This window comes from Dendrobates tinctorius, unplaced genomic scaffold (genome assembly GCF_039654945.1).
Source record: "Dendrobates tinctorius isolate UK_male_01 unplaced genomic scaffold, ASM3965494v1 ptg000245l, whole genome shotgun sequence".
In the NCBI taxonomy this organism is placed as follows: Eukaryota; Metazoa; Chordata; class Amphibia; order Anura; family Dendrobatidae; genus Dendrobates; species Dendrobates tinctorius.
In genome coordinates this window covers 1614272-1634353 of record NW_027361912.1, presented here as the reverse complement: position 1 = coordinate 1634353, position 20082 = coordinate 1614272, and the positions used below count along the sequence as shown (strand labels likewise).

Below are 20082 nucleotides of genomic sequence, written 5' to 3'. Positions count from 1 at the left end.
AAAAGACTAACTCAAGTCTACAAAATCCCTCGCCCGAGGACTAATGAGCATACAGGGCGGGGGAGTGTGGGAGGAACGGCCCCCATCGAGTGTCCGGGCCAGAACCAAAGGAGCTATCATCTGGGTTCCGGTGGAAACTGTCCCCGGGGGACAGAATTCGGGGATGGACCGTTCTGAAAGACAGATGGGCTGTGGGAGGGACCAATATAAAAGAGGCGGGGAATTCCCCGGGCGATGAGTCAGCAGACCGGGACAGAGACTGCAGGAGAGCGTGGGAGCGACTGGAAGCTAGAGCGACCCACCAGTGCCAGAGAGGACGTGCACAGAGGACTCCAGGGGGACGGTGCCAAGGTGACCGGCCGAGACTTGTTGCCCCGCTCCAGCCCGCGGCCACTGCGGCCTCAGTTCAACCCGCGGGCCGCTGGCGCCTCTTCTCAGCCCACCACTGTAGCCTACCCACGGTCACCCCCGGCCACTGATGCCTCCCCCCAGCCTGCGGCTGCGGCCTGTTCCCTGCCACCCGCAGCCACCCCACTCTCGCCCGTGGCCGCGGCAAGTACCGTGCCGTCGGCGGCCACCGCTGTCCCGCTCCGGTCTGCAGAAGGGGCCGGGACCCGGCTGATCGCGGACTCCCCGTCGCAGTCGCTAGCTGCGCAGGTGTTCTGTCATTCGCCACCACTCATCGCTACCGCTTGCCCCAGGCCGGGGCCTGCAACCCACCCATCCAAGGACTCCGCCGGGGCCTGTGGGGCTCCGGTGTCACCAGCGCACCGGAGGGCGTGAAGACTCTGTCAACGCCTCAGCAACTGGGCCCAGCAACTACTACGCCGAAAGACTACCAACCCGAACGGCGAGGGACGTCTGGACAGCTAAGTTGACTTTACCATTAAGGACCCGTAGTCGGCCATACTGTGGCCCTATAGTGACTGGCTATTGCCGGGAGTAGTCGTGTTCTACCTATTTGTGTTTACTTGTTTAGAGCCCCTGCGAGGGCAACCCGTGTTACCCCTGTTGGTGTTCAGGCCGTGACTGAGGAAAGTTCCCTCTAGTCTTATAAACATTATTTTAGAAAGCACCAAATTGTCTTGCGACTCGTCACTGCATCCGGCATACCTGCAAATACCACAGTAGAGAGACCGAAGGGCATGGCCATATACTGAAAGTCGTGGATCTTGCCTCCGAATGCTACTGCGACCCTTCGGTACCTTTGGTATCTATCATGAATAGGGAGATGATAGTAAGCATCTTTCAAGTCAATTCCTGCCATTACACATTTTGAGAAGAGAAGTTTAATGGTGGATCTGATTGATTCCATTTTAAATTTATAATTTTTAATAAACGTATTAAGTTTCTTCAAATTTATGATTGTTCTAAACGTACCATCTGGTTTGGGAACTAAAAATAAAGGAGAGTAGAATCTTCTACCCTCTTGTCCCTCTGGGACTTTTACTAAAACTCTCTTGGATAGTAGACTCCAAATTTCCATTTCGAGGGCTTTTTGTTGTATTATTGAATTAAGGCGGGTTAAAGTAAATGAGTCGTGGGGAATATGAAGGAATTCTAATTTTATTCCTTCTTTAATTATTTTTAGAATCCATGAGCTTGATGTTATTGCTTCCCATTTTGAAAAATAAAGTTTCAGCCTACCCCCCTACTGGGGGGACTGATTATGGTGTATTTATTTTCTTTTCGGAATGCTGAACCTCTAAACATGCTACCCTTTTGCTTCTCTTCTTTTGTGGGCCATCTAGTTGATCTATCCATTTGTCTCCTTCTCTTAAACGGCCGCCTTTTAAAGGTTCTCCTGTAGAAAGGGATAGAAGAATCAGGGAAAGCCTTCTTCCTTTCTTTGGCGAGTATGTAGTCTAGGGCTTTCCCAAAGAGAAACTCACCCTCGCACGGGATGGCGCAGATCTTAGATTTTGATTGTGCATCCCCCTTCCAGCTTTTCATCCATAGTGCCCGCCTGGCGCTGTTTACAAGACCCGCCGATCTTGCTGCTAGGCGTAGGGTGTCTGCCGATGCATCAGCCATGAAGGCTGCCGCTCCTCTAATTAATGGAATTGTGGCTTGTAGTTTTTCCCTTCTGCTCGATTTGTTCATCCAATTGGTCTAACCACACGAGCATTGACCTGGCAGTGCATGTGCTGGCTACTGCTGGCTTAAAAATGCCAGTAGTTGTTTCCCAAGACCTTTTTAATGATGACTCCGCTTTACGGTCTAGTGGGTCGGACAGTAAGCCTGCATCCTCTACGGGAAGAGTAGATTGTTTAGAGGTGGAGGCTACAGCAGTGTCAACTTTAGGAATTTTTGTCCATTTCAATAGCTCGTCGTCACTAAATGGATATTTCCTTTTTGAGGCCGATGAGAGAAAACTTCTTTGATCATGTTTTTCCCATTCTCTCTTTATTAGGGCTTTAATTGCCGGTTTTACTGGAAAAGCTCTCCTTTTTCTCTCCGCCAAAACCGCAAACATTATGTCTTGCGTGGTTTGGGCGCTCTTGGTCTCCTCACACCCAATAGTGTTTCTTACGGATTTGACCAAGTTATGCACACTATCCAGGGGAAAACATGATCGTCCCTCAATTTCTGATGACGACGATAATGATGATGATGACGTGAGTGAGGAGTGCAGAGACTATCTCCTGTCCCTCCTCCGAATCTGAGCTGAGAGTCACTTGTTTTTTGCTCCTAGTATCTGAGGGAGTACTAGCACGGGCGATAGCCTGTAGTTCCTCTCTAATTATGGTCCGTATGTCCTTTGATGACACTGCGGCTCCCTGTCTAGTCTCCCTGGTGCATTGCTTACAGAGCTTTTTGGGGTAGGAGTCAGGAAGAGGCTGAGCGCATAAAGCGCATTCTTTGTGTTTGGATTTGTCTTTTTTCATCGTCTGGAAAGAGGGGGAGACATGGCGAGAAAAAAGGGGTGTCAGCTTAATAGAGTATATCTTTTGCGCACTCACCCAGTGAAGCTTATGGTACAGGATCAGATGGCTGAGACCCCGTCCTGGATCTTGATTCTCCTGCATCACTTCTGCGAGCGGTGTCTGTGGATCCTTTGGCAGCGCAGTCCCGGGAGGTACTGTCCCCTGCAGAGTCCCCTGCTGAAGCGTGCATGTCTCCTGGAGATGACATGGTTCATCACCGAATGCTCCGCGGTGTCTGTTTAAATAGGGCCTTCCTCCCTCTTTTTTTTTTTTACCCCGTAGTCCCTCTAGGTTCAATCGCGCTCCTTGCGCCTGCGCAATCGCACATGTGGGCGCCCCGCCTCAGCCATCATGCCCCGGAAGTTCACTCATTACTTCCGGGGCTCGGAGCACCTGCGTCAGGCGGCGCATGCGCAGGCCCCGCTCTGTACACGGGGCTGTGCTGCCAGGTTTTCTTTTTCTTCGCGCCACTGGCGCTCTTACCGCTCCTGCAGCGGCGGCTCCTGGACTCTTGGCGCTGCCCGGCGCACTCCTGAGTGAGACCGGGCGGCCCTCCCCAGACCCGGTCATCACTCTCATCTAGCCACCAGACGAGGGGGGAGCTGTCTAACGGAAACTCCCCCGACACTGCCTCTGGACCGCAGCCCCTGCCGTTCTCACAGATACTGCACAGGCAGCGTGCACTGGCCCAGGTATGCTTTCCGAAGGATTCTTCCTGAGGTTCTCTGGGAATAGGAAACCAAAACTGAGGAAAGGCGGACCGTCCCTTTTATCTTTCTGTAGGGTTTCCTGTTCCAATGGGGCGGATCCGATACCTCCAGTGGGTGCTGTCATGGCAAAGAGTAAAAAAAATCTATGGATAGATATACATAAATAATAGCAAGGCCGATGTTTATTAATGAACAATGTTTAATTTTGAGAAAAAAAAATGGTGTGGGCTCCCACGCAGTTTTCTACACCAGAGAGGGAAAGCCGACGGCCGGGGGCCAATATTTGTAGCCTGGGAAGGGGGTAATACCCATAGCCCCTTCCCAGGCTATGAATATCAGCCTGCAGCTGTCAGCATAGCCTTTACTGGCTATTAAAATAGGGGGATCCCCCCCCAAAAAAAGTGAGGTCCCCTATATTTTAAAACCAGAATGGCGACAAACAGCTGAGGGCTGATATTCATAGCCTAGGAAGGGGCCATGGATATTGCACCCCCCAGCTACAGATACCAGCCCGAAGCCGCCCTAGAAATGGCACATCTGTACGATACGCCAATTCTGGCACTTAGCCCCTTCTCTCCCCACTCCAGTGTAGCAGTGGGATATGGGGTAATAAATAAGGGGGTAATGTCACCTTTGTATTGTAAGGCGACATTAAGCCTGGTTAATAATGGAGATGCATCAATAATGAAATAAAACACAACACGATTTTCAATATTTATTGCACGCCTAAAATCCACACAACACCCTCGATCTCCTGCAAAAAATGTAAAATAATAAGCCAATCGTATACTCCCTGTGCGATGCAGTCCAATTACTAACGAGTGTCCCACGACGATCTCCACTACAGAACAGTGACATCAGGTGTTGCTACTGCTCTATAGGTGATGAACTGACAGGAGATAATCCTCCTGCAGTGCATCACTGAAGAGGTTAAGCGAGTTCAGTCTCTCACTTTATGGCAATGCTGAGTGGGAATTTTCTCACCCAGTATTGCGGGTGAGAATGAACTGAAGTGATCTCTCTCCCGGCAGCGGTGGAGGGATATACACCGGAGGATTACCTCCGCTGTCCGTGCATGCTGGAGGCCGTGTAGAGCAGTGACAGCACCTGATATCAGTGTTCTACACCAGAGAGCGTCGTGGGACACTCATTATATGGACTAAGGCGGAAAGTATAGGTTGGTTTATTATTTTATTTTTATTAAAGGAGACGAGGGCTTCGGGGACTACCTTGATTGGTAAGTACTGTATGTACTCTGTGTTATGTATATGTAATATGTATGTCATGTATGTTCTGTATGTGTTTTTTTTCTGCTACAGGTCACAGCCATTGTCTGATGGGACTGGGACTACTTTCCCATCAGCGGCAATGCTATCAGTGTGAGCATTCATTGCCAGATGGGAGCAGTGGCCCTATCAGATAATGGCTGCCTACACAGGGACACACACACAGTCACCGCCCACACACTTCCCTCCTCCCGGTCACAGCATTTCACATCCAAAGCAAAACCGCAGATCTTTTTCACATCTGCGGTTTTCCTGCGGAAGTGCCCGACTCAATTGTCAGAGCAAGCTCAGTAAAAAAAAAAAAACTGAATCCGCCGCCCATAGGCTTCCATTCTAGCAAACGACGGACGTCAATGGATCCGTCACTGTCCAATTTTTCGACGTAGACAAAAAACGTTCCTATGTCCGTTGTCTACAGCCGACAGACAATTTTCGACGGATCCGTTTTTTTTTTTTTTTTTTTTCAAAATTCGACGGATTGCGACTGATAGCAAAAAAGACTAATGAAGGGGCCTTATCTGAGCAAGCTCGGGTGCTAACCAAGTGTCTTCAGCGTACTCGAATAATATGTTCGAGTCCCAGCGGGTGCATGTCTTGCAGCTGTTTAACGGCCTCAACAAATGCAGGTATTGCCTAAAAGCCACGAGACATGCATCGACGGGGACTTGAACATATTTTTCGAGCACGTTCGCTCATCACAGTTTGTTAAATATATTAAATAAAAAATAAATAATTTTTTTTTTTTTTTGCACATTGATCGATTGCATCACTCCTGATATATTGACAAACTATATAGAGAGTTATACCCCTGGCTGATAACTATTCCTCTCTTCTCTATGATAAACATGCACAGCATGGAGAGAAAGAATACTGTGGGAAGTGGTAGAGGTTCTCTCTGTTTCTAAGGAGTGATCATGGTCTCCCAGCCCGAGCGTGATCGCTTCATAGAAAAGGGAATTAGACCTACCGGTAATTCTGTTTCCAGGTATTCCCTTAGGACAGCACTATGAAGGTAGTCCTTCCTCTACATACAGGATCACAGAGGTTAAAAAGCCCCTCGCACCTCCACCCAACTTAAGTCAGGCTAATTTTAGGTTTTTTTTAGTATATAGACAAGCCCACCCTCCCCCGCACACAGTGCATAGACAAGCCCCCCTCCCCCCACACACGGCACATAGACAAGCCCCCCTCCCCCCACACACGGCACATAGACAAGCCCCCCTCCCCCCACACACAGCCTCCCTCCCCCAAAGAACAGCACATAGACAAGCCCCCCCTCCCCCCACACACAGCACATAGACAAGCCCCCCTCCCCCCACACACAGCACATAGACAAGCCCCCCTCACCCCACACACAGCACATAGACAAGCCCCCCTCACCCCACACACAGCACATAGACAAGCCCCCCTCCCCCCCACACAGCACATAGACAAGCCCCCCTCCCCCCACACACAGCACATAGACAAGCCCCCCTCCCCCCACACACAGCACATAGACAAGCCCCCCTCCCCCCACACACGGCATATAGACAAGCCCCCCTCCCCCCACACACAGCATATAGACAAGCCCCCCTCCCCCCACACACAGCATATAGACAAGCCCCCCTCCCCCCACACACAGCATATAGACAAGCCGCCCTCCCCCCACACACAGCATATAGACAAGCCCCCCTCTCCCACACACAGCATATTGTATATAGACAAGCCCCCCCTCCCCCACACACAGCATATAGGCAAGCCCCCCTCCCCCACACACAGCATATAGTATATAGACAAGCCCCCCTCCCCCACACACAGCATATAGTATATAGACAAGCCCCCCTCCCCCACACACAGCATATAGTATATAAACAAGCTCCCCTCCCCACACACAGCATATAGGCAAGCCCCCCTCCCCCACACACAGCATATAGTATATAGACCAGCCCCCCTCCCCCACACACAGCATATAGTATATAGACAAGCCACCCATCCCCACACACAGTATATAGACATGCCCCCCTCCCCCCACACACAGCATATTATATATAGTCAAGCCCCCCCATCCCCGCACACAGTATATAGACAAGCCCCCCATCCCCACACACAGTATATAGACAAGCCCCCCATCCCTGCACACAGTATATAGACAAGCCCCCCATCCCCGCACACAGTATATAGACAAGCCCCCCATCCCCGCACACAGTATATAGACAAGCCCCCCATCCCCCCACACACGGCACATAGACAAGCCCCCTCCCCCCACACACAGCATATAGACAAGCCCCCCTCCCCCCACACACAGCATATAGACAAGCCGCCCTCCCCCCACACACAGCATATAGACAAGCCCCCCTCTCCCACACACAGCATATAGACAAGCCCCCCTCTCCCACACACAGCATATAGACAAGCCCCCTTCCCCCACACACACAGCATAGTATATAGACAAGCCCCCCTCCCCCCACACACAGCATATAGACAAGCCCCCCTCCCCCCACACACAGCATATAGACAAGCCCCCTTCCCCCACACACACAGCATAGTATATAGACAAGCCCCCCTCCCCCCACACACAGCATATAGACAAGCCCCCCATCCCCCCACACACGGCACATAGACAAGCCCCCCTCCCCCCACACACAGCACAAAGACAAGCCCCCCTCCCCCCACACACAGCATATAGACAAGCCGCCCTCCCCCCACACACAGCATATAGACAAGCCCCCCTCTCCCACACACAGCATATAGACAAGCCCCCCTCTCCCACACACAGCATATAGACAAGCCCCCTTCCCCCACACACACAGCATAGTATATAGACAAGCCCCCCTCCCCCCACACACAGCATATAGACAAGCCCCCCTCCCCCCACACACAGCATATAGACAAGCCCCCTCCCCCCACACACAGCATATAGACAAGCCCCCTTCCCCCCACACACAGCATATAGACAAGCCCCCCATCCCCCCACACACAGCATATAGTATATAGACAAGCCCCCCTCCCCCACACACAGCATATAGACAAGCCCCCCTCCCCCCCACACACACAGCATATAGACAAGCCCCCCTCCCCCCACACACAGCATATAGACAAGCCCCCCTCCCCCCACACACAGCATATAGTATATAGACAAGCCCCCCTCCCCCCACACACAGCATATAGACAAGCCCCCTTCCCCCCACACACACAGCATATAGACAAGCCCCCCTCCCCCCACACACACAGCATATAGACAAGCCCCCTTCCCCCACACACACAGCATATAGTATATAGACAAGCCCCCCTCCCCCCACACACAGCATATAGACAAGCCCCCTTCCCCCCACACACAGCATATAGACAAGCCCCCTTCCCCCACACACACAGCATATAGTATATAGACAAGCCCCCCTCCCCCCACACACAGCGTATAGACAAGCCCCCTTCCCCCCACACACACAGCATATAGTATATAGACAAGCCCCCCTCCCCCCACACACAGCATATAGACAAGCCCCCTTCCCCCACACACACAGCATATAGTATATAGACAAGCCCCCTTCCCCCCACACACACACACAGCATATAGACAAGCCCCCCTCCCCCCACACACAGCATATAGACAAGCCCCCTTCCCCCCACACACACAGCATATAGACAAGCCCCCCTCCCCCCACACACAGCATATAGACAAGCCCCCTTCCCCCACACACACAGCATATAGTATATAGACAAGCCCCCCTCCCCCCACACACAGCATATAGACAAGCCCCCTTCCCCCCACACACACAGCATATAGACAAGCCCCCTTCCCCCCACACACACAGCATATAGACAAGCCCCCTTCCCCCACACACACAGCATATAGTATATAGACAAGCCCCCCTCCCCCCACACACAGCGTATAGACAAGCCCCCTTCCCCCACACACAGCATATAGACAAGCCCCCTTCCCCCACACACACAGCATATAGTATATAGACAAGCCCCCCTCCCCCCACACACAGCGTATAGACAAGCCCCCTTCCCCCACACACACAGCATATAGTATATAGACAAGCCCCCCTCCCCCCACACACAGCATATAGTATATAGACAAGCCCCCCTCCCCCACACACAGCATATAGTATATAGACAAGCCCCCCTCCCCCCACACAGCATATAGTATATAGACAAGCCCCCCTCCCACACACACAGCATATAGTATATAGACAAGCCCCCCTCCCCCCACACACAGCATATAGTATATAGACAAGCCCCCCTCCCCCCACACACAGCATATAGTATATAGACAAGCCCCCCTCCCACACACACAGCATATAGTATATAGACAAGCCCCCCTCCCCCCACACACAGCATATAGTATATAGACAAGCCCCCCTCCCCCCACACACAGCATATAGTATATAGACAAGCCCCCTTCCCCCACATAACCCACTATTATATTCTATGGCTTCTGCTCAGTCTTCTGCACTCACTGCAGTTTTCTGAATAACATTAGCAGCAGAAGATGGAGGAGTCCGGCAGTGACAGCACCAATCACAGCACAGGCTGATGGAGCTCCTCCTCTGAGGATCCAGAGAGGAGTGACGGGCTTCTGCTGCCGTCACCTCCAGCCCCCTACCACAAGATCTCAGGGGCATTCAGCCACCTAATCAGTGAAGGATCACCACAGGCTAAAAAAGTAATAAGGGAACCCCTAATATACAGGAATTATAGCCTTTCCCACAGCGTCTATGCGGCAGGCAGATTCCCGCCCTCTGAGCCCCCGGTCCAGAATCAGAAGGGTAATGTGCCAGTCGTAACAAGGAGGCCGCACATGTCACACAGCCGTGTGATCACCCGATCATCACACTTCTGAACCAGAAGGATCGGCGGGCAGCAGGCGCGGGGTCACCCCGGGAGCCGACACCCGCCACTGGGATTAGGGCGACTTTACCAGAGACGCCTTACGTGACAGAGCGGAGTCACATGACTCGTCCTACTATAAAGTTTGGATGTGCATAATAATATTTATCGTGTATTAAGGATTTTAAAACAAATATTACATATGTTAATTTATGCAGAGAATTGACCAATCGCAGTCATCGTCCTCCATATCATTACATATGCTAATATATTCAGCGCATTGACCAATCGCAGTCTCCGGCCGCCATGCTGGCTGGGGATTGGTTGTCGGCCTCGCGGAAGTGACGTGAGTCTCGCGAGCGCCGGCCTCGTTATGGCGGCTCGCTGAGCGCAGCACGCGTTACAGTCCGGTGCCCGGGGAGGAGAAGGATTACACCGTGACGCCGCTGAGATGCAGCACGACGATGTAAGGAGGGGAGCACGCAGGCGCTCGGGACGGATTTATGGCTCTTTTTCTTCACGTGACCTAAAGGGGGCACAGACTTTTGCATTCTGGGGGATTATTATATTACTTGTTTCTTTTCACCCCTAGAAGTCAGATAAAATGTTTTACCCTTCTGCCCCAGACGTCCCTGTACGGCAACTCACAGGCGCTGTCTGGTGCTTTACTATACAGACAGGTCATCAATCCCAGATCTGTAGGGGGGGGGGACACCGACCAGCTGTTCCCTATGGGAGGGGGGACACACCGACCAGCTGTTCCCTATGGGAGGGGGGACACACCGACCGGCTGTTCCCTATGGGAGGAGGGGGACACACCGACCGGCTGTTCCCTATGGGAGGAGGGGACACACCGACCGGCTGTTCCCGATGGGAGGAGGGGACACACCGACCGGCTGTTCCCTATGGGAGGAGGGGACACACCGACCGGCTGTTCCCTATGGGAGGAGGGGACACACCGACCGGCTGTTCCCTATGGGAGGAGGGGGACACACCGACCGGCTGTTCCCTATGGGAGGAGGGGGACACACCGACCGGCTGTTCCCTATGGGAGGAGGGGACACCGACCGGCTGTTCCCGATGGGAGGAGGGGACACACCGACCGGCTGTTCCCGATGGGAGGAGGGGACACACCGACCGGCTGTTCCCGATGGGAGGAGGGGACACACCGACCGGCTGTTCCCGATGGGAGGAGGGGACACACCGACCGGCTGTTCCCGATGGGAGGAGGGGACACACCGACCGGCTGTTCCCGATGGGAGGAGGGGACACACCGACCGGCTGTTCCCGATGGGAGGAGGGGACACACCGACCGGCTGTTCCCGATGGGAGGAGGGGACACACCGACCGGCTGTTCCCGATGGGAGGAGGGGACACACCGACCGGCTGTTCCCGATGGGAGGAGGGGACACACCGACCGGCTGTTCCCGATGGGAGGAGGGGACACACCGACCGGCTGTTCCCGATGGGAGGAGGGGACACACCGACCGGCTGTTCCCGATGGGAGGAGGGGACACACCGACCGGCTGTTCCCGATGGGAGGAGGGGACACACCGACCGGCTGTTCCCGATGGGGAGGGTGGCACTCAACTTAATGCTTGGTGAGGCAGTTTATTGTAGTACCAGAAAACGTTTCGGTCGATATAGACCTTCATCAGTTACGTGCTAGTATGTTTGAAAGTAGCTTGAAGGAGGGCGCTTTTTATGTCATTCACTGCTAACGCCAGTAATCAAATGGTCAGAAAGCTGCTGTAACGCAGGATAATCTTAATAGACTACCACTTGTGTTTACCACGTCCAGGAGGAACAGGCTGCGCTGATATTTTCCACTATTAAGATTATCCCGCGCTACAGCAGCTTTCTGACCATTTGATTACTGGCGTTATCAGTGAATGACATAAAAAGCGCCCTCCTTCAAGCTACTTTCAAACATACTAGCACGTAACTGATGAAGGTCTATATCGACCGAAACGTTTTCTGGTACTACAATAAACTGCCTCACCAAGCATTAAGTTGAGTGCCAGGTTTTCATTTTATCTTATATGGTTTGGTAACCTAACTTGGCACCACTACAGTAGTGCACACAGTGTTTTCTAACAGATGGGGAGGGGACACCGATCAGCTGTTCCCTATGGGAGGGGTATACACCGACCGGCTGTTCCCGATGGGGGGGGACACACCGACAGGCTGTTCCCGATGGGGGGGACACACCAAACGGCTGTTCCCGATGGGAGGGGGGACACCGATCAGCTGTTCCCTATGGGAGGGGTATACACCGACCGGCTGTTCCCTATGGGAGGGGTATACACCGACTGGCTGTTCCCGATGGGGGGGACACACCAAACGGCTGTTCCCGATGGGAGGGGGGACACCGATCGGCTGTTCCAGATGGGGAGGGGACACCGATCGGCTGTTCCAGATGGGGAGGGGGGATACACCGACCGGCTGTTCCCTATGGGAGGGGGGATACACCGACCGGCTGTTCCCTATGGGAGGGGGGATACACCGACCGGCTGTTCCCTGTGGGAGGGGGGATACACCGACCGGCTGTTCCCTGTGGGAGGGGGGATACACCGACCGGCTGTTCCCTGTGGGAGGGGGGATACACCGACCGGCTGTTCCCTATGGGAGGGGGGATACACCGACCGGCTGTTCCCTATGGGAGGGGGGATACACCGACCGGCTGTTCCCTATGGGAGGGGGGATACACCGACCGGCTGTTCCAGATGGGAGGGGGGATACACTGACCGGCTGTTCCTGATGCATTAAATCCTCATTTCTGAGGTTCTCTTTCGTCCTGGATCTCGTAGTTTCTGCTGCTTTGTGTCTGTTATGTCCGTCTCTTTCCTTCCAGGTTATCTGGGACATCGTGGGAAATAAACAGTTTTGTTCCTTCAAGATAAAGTGAGTGAATTTTCCCATGGGTTCAGCTGATGGTTGTTCTTTAAGTCTCCCAAAAACATTTCCAGGGGTTTGCCCTACTACATACATGCGTCACCTATCCAGCGATGCATCAGTGATCACTGGGGGTCTGACAGCTGTGACCTCCACTGTGAATGAATGGAGCGGTAGTGAGCGTGTGTGACTCCATCCCGGCAGGACAGCGGCTACATGTCTCCGGCTATTCGACAGCAGCAGCACATGTAGGGACTGCTGGACAGACAATCCCTGCGTGTGTTGAAGCTGAAGAGCAGCAGCCAGACAAACACGCCAAAGACACGCAGTACACGAGCATGCCCAGATAACGCTTCTCGACAGGTCTGTGGTGCCGCAACATCATCTGCGCCGCTCGCCTCCAATGCTCCAGAATACCCCTTTAACATACGTTGTATGGGCGTCCATTCTTGGGCCATGTGTCATATTTTTCAGCCTGTCTCCATTTGATCCTTCACCCCTCCATCAGTCATTTCTCATTCTCCCTCCTGAGACCTGTGTCTGGCTGTAAGGCAGCTGGCTGCAGCAGGAGCCTCCCCCCTTCTGGTTCCATAGAACAATGGAGGCGATCAATAGACCGCTCACATTTGCTGACTGGGGCTTTTGTGCTAATATTTTGTAGGACAAAGACTCAGAATTTCTGCCGGAGCGAAGACAACATTACCGGCCAGTGTAACCGCGCGTCCTGTCCGCTCGCTAACAGCCAGTATGCCACCATTAAAGAAGAGAAAGGTAAATGTTAGAGGCCGGTGACATTACACCCTGAGCGCAGAGGACGGAGAGGAGACTCTGACCTGTCTGTTACCCGCAGGTATCTGTTACTTGTACATGAAGACGATAGAGAGGGCGGCATTTCCGGCTCGCTTGTGGGAACGGGTAAGTGCAGAAAAGGCTACATCCACCGATACCGGATGCAGAGTGAGCCCGCTACATCTGATGCTTACCTTGGCAGTAGTGTGCTCGGATTGCTGCAGCGGCTCTCAGCACTTGATGCTGAAATCTGGTCCACTGTGCAACCCCTGATCTAAACCATATACATACGTTACGCCTTCGGTGCGGCTGCACGGTGCCCCCTCCATACCGGGCCGGTGCTGGCCGTGCCCCGATCACTGCTCTAACCATGTAGATGCCGCTGTGAATCTACAAAGACTTCATTGTGATTGTCCATGCCCTTTGACCCCTATCCTGACCACCCACCGTCTTGTGAGCGTACAGATGCGGGTCCCAAGTGCACAGCGTAATGTTATAATGTCGCTACTGTAGTCTGGCTGATCAGTAGGTCCATGTGCCCCGAGGAGGTCGCCCTTTCATGCTGCGGTCACTCAGGTCACCGCATGAAAGGGTCTAAACTGCTATTGGCAGACACAGCAGGTAAAGGTGGGTGATGGCTGTATGACACAGCCGGCACCCACTGTATATAGAGTTTAGCTTCTAAGCCCATGCGCCATTCAACCCTTCTGCGAAAAGGATTTTTTATTTCACGTCCTTTTGCAGGAAAGGTGATACAGCCGCGTCCAGACTTTCTCCCGGGACCCCTCCTCCCATTCGTACGTATTTAGTAATCTAAAGAAGTTGTCCTCGGCAGGTGCGTCTGAGCAAGAACTACGAGCAAGCTCTGCAGCAGATCGACGAGAACCTGATCTACTGGCCCCGCTTCATCAGACACAAGTGCAAGCAGCGGTTCACCAAAATCACACAGTACCTGATCCGGATCCGCAAACTCACCCTCCGGCGACAGTAAGTCCGACTCGTGGGCTGACGCGGGCGGCGATGCGGTCGCTCGCCGCCAGACCCTCATTAGGTGTTTTATTTGTCCATTTTGATTTGTTTAATGATGTGCAATTATTATATATCATATTCTGCAACGTTGGTGCCTTCTTCTACATTAACCCCCTCACGCCGTGGCCGTCATCATTTTTCCTTCCCATCTTCCGAGAGCGCTATTTTTTTTATTTTTCCGTCAGTATGACCATACGAGAACTTTTTTTTTTTTTGTGGGACGAGTTGTACATTTTGAATGCCACCATTGATTTTACCATATAGTGTATTGGAAGACGGGAAAAAATTCCAAGTGAAGGGAAATTGCAAAAAAAAATAGTGCAATTCCACGTTTTGTTTTTTTTTACTTACCATACGGTAAAACTGACCTGCCATTGAGTCTCGAGGTCCGTACAAGTGCGTAGATACCAAACATGTATACATTTTTTTTTTTATTTTTTTTTTTATAAAGGGAACCTGTCAGGTCCCCCGTGACCCCAGAACCACCAGCCGTTGTCTGCATATGTAAACACCCCTTTAATCCTATATAGGGCTAACAGCAGCAGTACATATTATGCAGGATCATAATGACAGACACGGGGGTCATCAGCAGACCCCTGACTCATGACAACCAATTGGCACCCCGCAATTATGTCTTATGTCGTGAAGAGGTTAATATCCAGGGATTCTGTGTGCCGCCGACTCTAAAGTTGTAGATCCAACCAGATATGTTGTAGCATTAGTGCTTGTTAATTATGTTCTCAGCTATAAAATGGACTTTTTATTTTCTTATCCCCCCCCCCAAGACGTAAACTAGTCCCGCTGAGCAAGAAGGTGGAACGACGAGAAAGGAGGAGAGAGGTCAGTATTATTAGGCATTCTTATGTCCCTTATAGCAGGGGGATGCAGCTGTCCTTAAATTTGTGTGTGTTCAGCTCCATGTTAATAGCCAACGTTTAATTTCAGGAAAAAGCCCTGGTGGCCGCTCAACTGGACAATGCCATAGAGAAGGAACTGCTGGAGCGTCTGAAGCAGGGAGCGGTAAGATGGGGGATGGGGAATCATTTGGGCTTGGACACACTTAGTTGGGGGGAAATAATTATCAGCCCCTCTGTAGCACGAGAGTGGGGTCACAAAACTGCTAGATTTATTGAATGTAGTGTTTGTGGCTAAACCTCAGTCCATACATTTTTTCCCCCCACCCCATGAAAAAAATAGGCGATCGCTGCCAGACCAGTTGCTATACTGTACACCAGAAGACTGCTCTACGACAGCTCAGGGCGGGCATAATTTAATTTTTTGATGCATTAAACTTTATTACAAGGCATGATGAGCCAAAAGTTACTCTCTATGACCCAAAAGCGCTGATCCAGAAGCGAGAAATCGTGTTTTGGAAGTTCTTAAAGTGCATTTGGGCACGATGATGCACTTACAGCTTCTCAGCTTTCACTAAAGAGGAGGCTGGGAAGCTGTAAGTGCATCACACCCCAACTTTTTGTTTCCTGAAGCGGTTTTCCAGCTTTTTGGAGCATTTTTTCCGCAGCTTTCTGATTAGCCCGTGCCTAGTTTGGAGAGGATTCCATCAGATGCCGCACAGAAGCAACATGCACTTCCTTTATTCTCACCAGGCGGTTATCAAAACGCTGACTCTGCAAAAAATCTGAATAGGAAGACCCTTTCAAGCATGTTTTTGGTGATAGTAGTATTTTTTGGAGCAGGCCTGCACTCAGAAGCTCTGTCTGCCCCGACTGCAGGCTTATTGTACAGGCCGCTTTAACGTCCCCACGGCTGATCTCAGACGGCTGCTCTCTAATCCTCAATCACTTGGTGACCCAACGCGAAAGGCGAGACCTCTTTTACCATGCCACGATCACCGGAAGGATGAAATGAGGAACCCTCCCATTAGACAGCTGAGCACTTGTTCTGCCGCAGCACAGGACACCGATGCAGGACTTTTTTTTTCCCGACGGCAGTGTCATTACCATATGAAGGTGTATTGGGGGACATGATTATTAATGGCTAGAGATGTCATCTGTGTAATATTTCTTCACAGTATGGAGATATCTACAACTTCCCAATTCATGCCTTTGACAAAGCCTTGGAGCATCAGGAAGCAGCAAGCGAATCTGAGGATGAAGAGGAGGAAGATGAGGATGAAGTATGTATGAGTTGTAGACTCAATGCGTTAGGTCCTTGATATAGTCCTCCACATAATCACATTTTTAACATCCACAGCATGACCTCTATGCAGCACAAAGGGTCGTATCTGCGGAGAGCAAGCGTGAAACATCTGGGCTATGCTATAAAAATGCAGCCATGTCCACAGTGGCGATCCGGCCATATGCTGCTCTGTTATGCTTATGCAGCAGACTGTTGTTGTTTTTCTACCTTTTTTCTGTCTCTTCCATTTTGTGTCGGACTGTGCAGACCCCAGAAGCGCTCTTCTCGCCAACCGATGTGTCAGATACCGGGAATTGCGTGATTCTGCACAAGAATAACTCATCTTTGCCTTTTTGTTTTCAGGAAAGTGGTAAGAGAGAGTATGTGGAAGACGAAGACGTGGAAGAAAGTGACCTGAGCGACTTTGAGGTAAGGTTGGAAGACGACCATTGACAATCCTGTCGTTTTCTTAACCTCTCAATAAATCGGGTCTGTTTGGGCCTTAAAGGGGGTCACCTGGAAAACAAGTCCTCTGAGCACAGTGATCAGCAGATCGGGGACCTTTTGTCCCAGGTACAGAATGGAGTAGCTGTGCAGATGCTCGATCACCACTCTATTCATTCTCTAGGGGGTTGTCAGAAGAAGCCAAGGGCATTGCTCAGCAGCCTCATAGAGCATGAATGGAGTGGCGGTCATGCATGAGCACTGCCTTCCTTTGTATCACCACAGCCCCCAGCGGTCAACAAGTTATCACCAATCCTAAGGATTAAGTGCTAACTAGTTTTAACTGGACAACTTTCAATGGTACACTAAATGCTTTCATTATCACCTCTTGGCAGCTGTAACTTTTCAGATTCTTTTACTTGAAATAATTGCTTAAAAAAATTCCGAAAGTAATTTAAAATAGTTAGTCTTTAAAAAAACAAAAAAACCTGAGTTATGACCCAGGTACTCATAGGGGGCAATCCATTAAGCACATGACTCTACAAATATGGGGTTAAATTTTTTTTGACTGTTTGTGGGTTTTTTACACCAGCCTTGACCAATGGATGGTGTTTAGCTGGAGGGGCATGGACAAAAGTGGCCTTAATATTCATTAAACAGGTTTGCTGAAGATGTAATAAAATGACCATTATCACTTAGTTCAGCTCGTCCTAGTCATGTCAGGATGGACTACAGTCTGAAGAAACATAACTCCTGAGCCCTGTGTCTCAAGTGACAGAGAAACTGTATCATAAGCACACATACCAGAGAGAACGCCTGTGACAGGAGATGAAATAAACTTTCTCCTTGGCTGACTGAGAACAGAGGATTTTTCTCCAGTAATCAGTCTTCCTGAGAAGTCCGCTGTCAAGACTTTTTTTCCGTCGCAGCCCTTCTCTCAGCTTTTTATTTGTTGAGACACAGGTCTTGAGTTCAGTGTTTTTTTGTTTTTTTTTAATTTTACTTTCTTCAGATTGCTGCCCGTTCTGATACATAACTAGGACAGGCTGCTGTTTGAATTATGTGATGGGATATTTTTATATATTATTGGAGAACCCCTTTATGAGGCAGTCCAGCAGCCTCTAGATTGAGATATATACAACACCACTAGTAATACATCACTCCAAAGTATTCCCCAAAAGCAGTCTTTTCGTCAGTCAGCTAAAACGGGGGCAAGCCGTAGCCTTTGTTGATAAAAATTAATCAAATGGTTCCTTAGATCCTAGCTGTTACGGCAGAAGTTGGGTGCAGTACATCACAACAACTCTATAAGAGCCCTTAGACCACTGTTAAAATGCATAGTAGCTGTCATTAAAGGGTTAAAAGATAAAGGTCCCCACTTCCTTTCTTTGATTTAGACTTTGTATAAAGAGGGAAAAAAAAATTTGTAGGAGACCAATTTTACCTCCCATGAGTGCCCTTTACATGTAAGGCCGGTTTCACATTTGCGTTAAAGGCTGCCGCTAAGCCCCGCGCCTCCGCCGGTAGCTCCGCCTCCGGACGCATGCGTCATGCGTCCCCCCTCTTTATCACTGAGGACGCAGGCTGTGCGCAGTATGCGTTTGGCGGCGCCTGCGTCCTTTTGACGGTGCGCCGAGCGCAACCAAATTGCAACATGCCGACGCTGCGGCCTTTAACGCAAATGTGAAACCGGCCTAAGCTGTAACCCTAGACAGGCGCAACATGCTGCAGCGAACCGGCCGCCTCCTTTCACATGTCATAGACTCAGGATACTGGATGATGCCGCCTTCGTTTTATCAGCATCACAATTTTATTTTTGCAACTTATTTGTTCACGCGCGTCAATCTACCATTTCTCTCTGCAGGATATGGATAAATTGGGCAGCGATGAGGAGAAAGAATCGAGTGATCAGGAGTCTGAGGACGAGGAAGAAGTAGATAAAGCAAAGACCTCAAATGGAAAATCTAAAGGCAAGACGCCTCTGAAAGGCACGATCAGAAAGAGAGCCTATGTGGAGATAGAGTACGAGCAAGAGACTGAGCCACAGAACAAGGCGAAAGCCTCCTGAGGACTCTGGGGATACGGCGGACTGCTTTTTATAAATAAATCTATTCTCTGGATCATTCCGCCATCATCAATAGTTTAATGTAAAGCCGCAACTGACTTTTTACTCAGTTCTCCCAAGTCTCGGTCACTGGTGATTTTTGGAAGGGGAGCCATTAAAGCAGTTGTGTACACCTTATGGCCCTCACCCATCTAGATGCACATATGCCTGGCACTGGCTGGTGACTGCTAATAGGTAGGGAGCACCGTAGGGATGGGAAAGAGTGGGTGCAGTGTGGTCACGTCATCCAGGTAAGGAGTAGAATGAGTGGCCGAGTGCTGCTCTAATCCTTTTAGTTTGTGGGAGAAAAACAGATGGAGAACGCTCCTTGTACGGACCAACCAATAAGTCTGGGTAGAGGTAAGTGGCTTCTACTCCCTTGGATCAGTTGTGCTTTAACAGATTAATCCTCCGTGCTGCAGCTATGACCTCTGAACCTCCATGAGAGATCCAGATAAGGGAAACAAACATTGGGCTTCCAGGATCCAAGGAAACTATTCTAATGTCCAAATCTTTAAAATGTATTGAGCTCTGTGTTACAGTCGGTCCAGCTCCTTCATCAGGCTCATACAGACTGAATATTACATGCCGCCATTTATACCATACCTAGGGACAGTCTTGGGCCTCCTTCACGCGTCCTGATATTTCCAGTACTGCAGATATCCCTGCGCTTCAACCGTGTGTAGCGTTTTCATCTATGGGTACAGGCGAAATGTTCCCCATCATCCAATTTGTAATGCCAACTGTGTCATTGATGACTGCAATCTACAATACGCCGTGTCTGCTGGGCTATACACAGGGTATGGGGAATTATTTTATATAAATGTTCAACGTAGGTGACTTAATCAGCAGAATTGTGCAGCCAATCACTAAGATTGTGGCCAATAGGGATGGTATTGGTGATGAGTGACCGTGCTCAGATAAGGTGTTATCCATGCTCGGGTGAT

At 50.7% G+C, this 20082-nt stretch overlaps 1 protein-coding gene and 1 non-coding gene across 2 annotated transcripts; one reads left to right on the top strand and one right to left on the bottom strand.

Annotated features, from left to right (window-relative positions):
* Positions 1-9664: 9664 nt before the first annotated feature.
* LOC141062789 (small nucleolar RNA U13) lies at positions 9665-9759 on the bottom strand. Its single transcript, XR_012224502.1, has one exon. It is a non-coding gene; the product is annotated as a small nucleolar RNA U13 (small nucleolar RNA).
* Positions 9760-10044: 285 nt separating this feature from the next.
* MAK16 (MAK16 homolog) lies at positions 10045-19151 on the top strand. The gene is made up of 10 exons (XM_073557129.1): positions 10045-10201; positions 12590-12639; positions 13292-13401; positions 13481-13545; positions 14255-14406; positions 15234-15288; positions 15394-15468; positions 16481-16585; positions 16951-17016; positions 18896-19151. The coding sequence occupies exons 1-10, from the start codon at positions 10187-10189 to the stop codon at positions 19097-19099; spliced, it is 897 nt and encodes a 298-aa protein (XP_073413230.1). The 5' UTR covers positions 10045-10186; the 3' UTR covers positions 19100-19151.
* The last annotated feature ends 931 nt before the right edge of the window (positions 19152-20082 follow it).

Coding starts and splice junctions, on each gene's coding strand:
- MAK16 (XM_073557129.1), top strand. Junction 12,640..13,291: donor TTTTGTTCCTTCAAGATAAA/GTGAGTGAATTT, acceptor AATATTTTGTAG/GACAAAGACTCAGAATTTCT. Junction 13,402..13,480: donor CACCATTAAAGAAGAGAAAG/GTAAATGTTAGA, acceptor TGTTACCCGCAG/GTATCTGTTACTTGTACATG.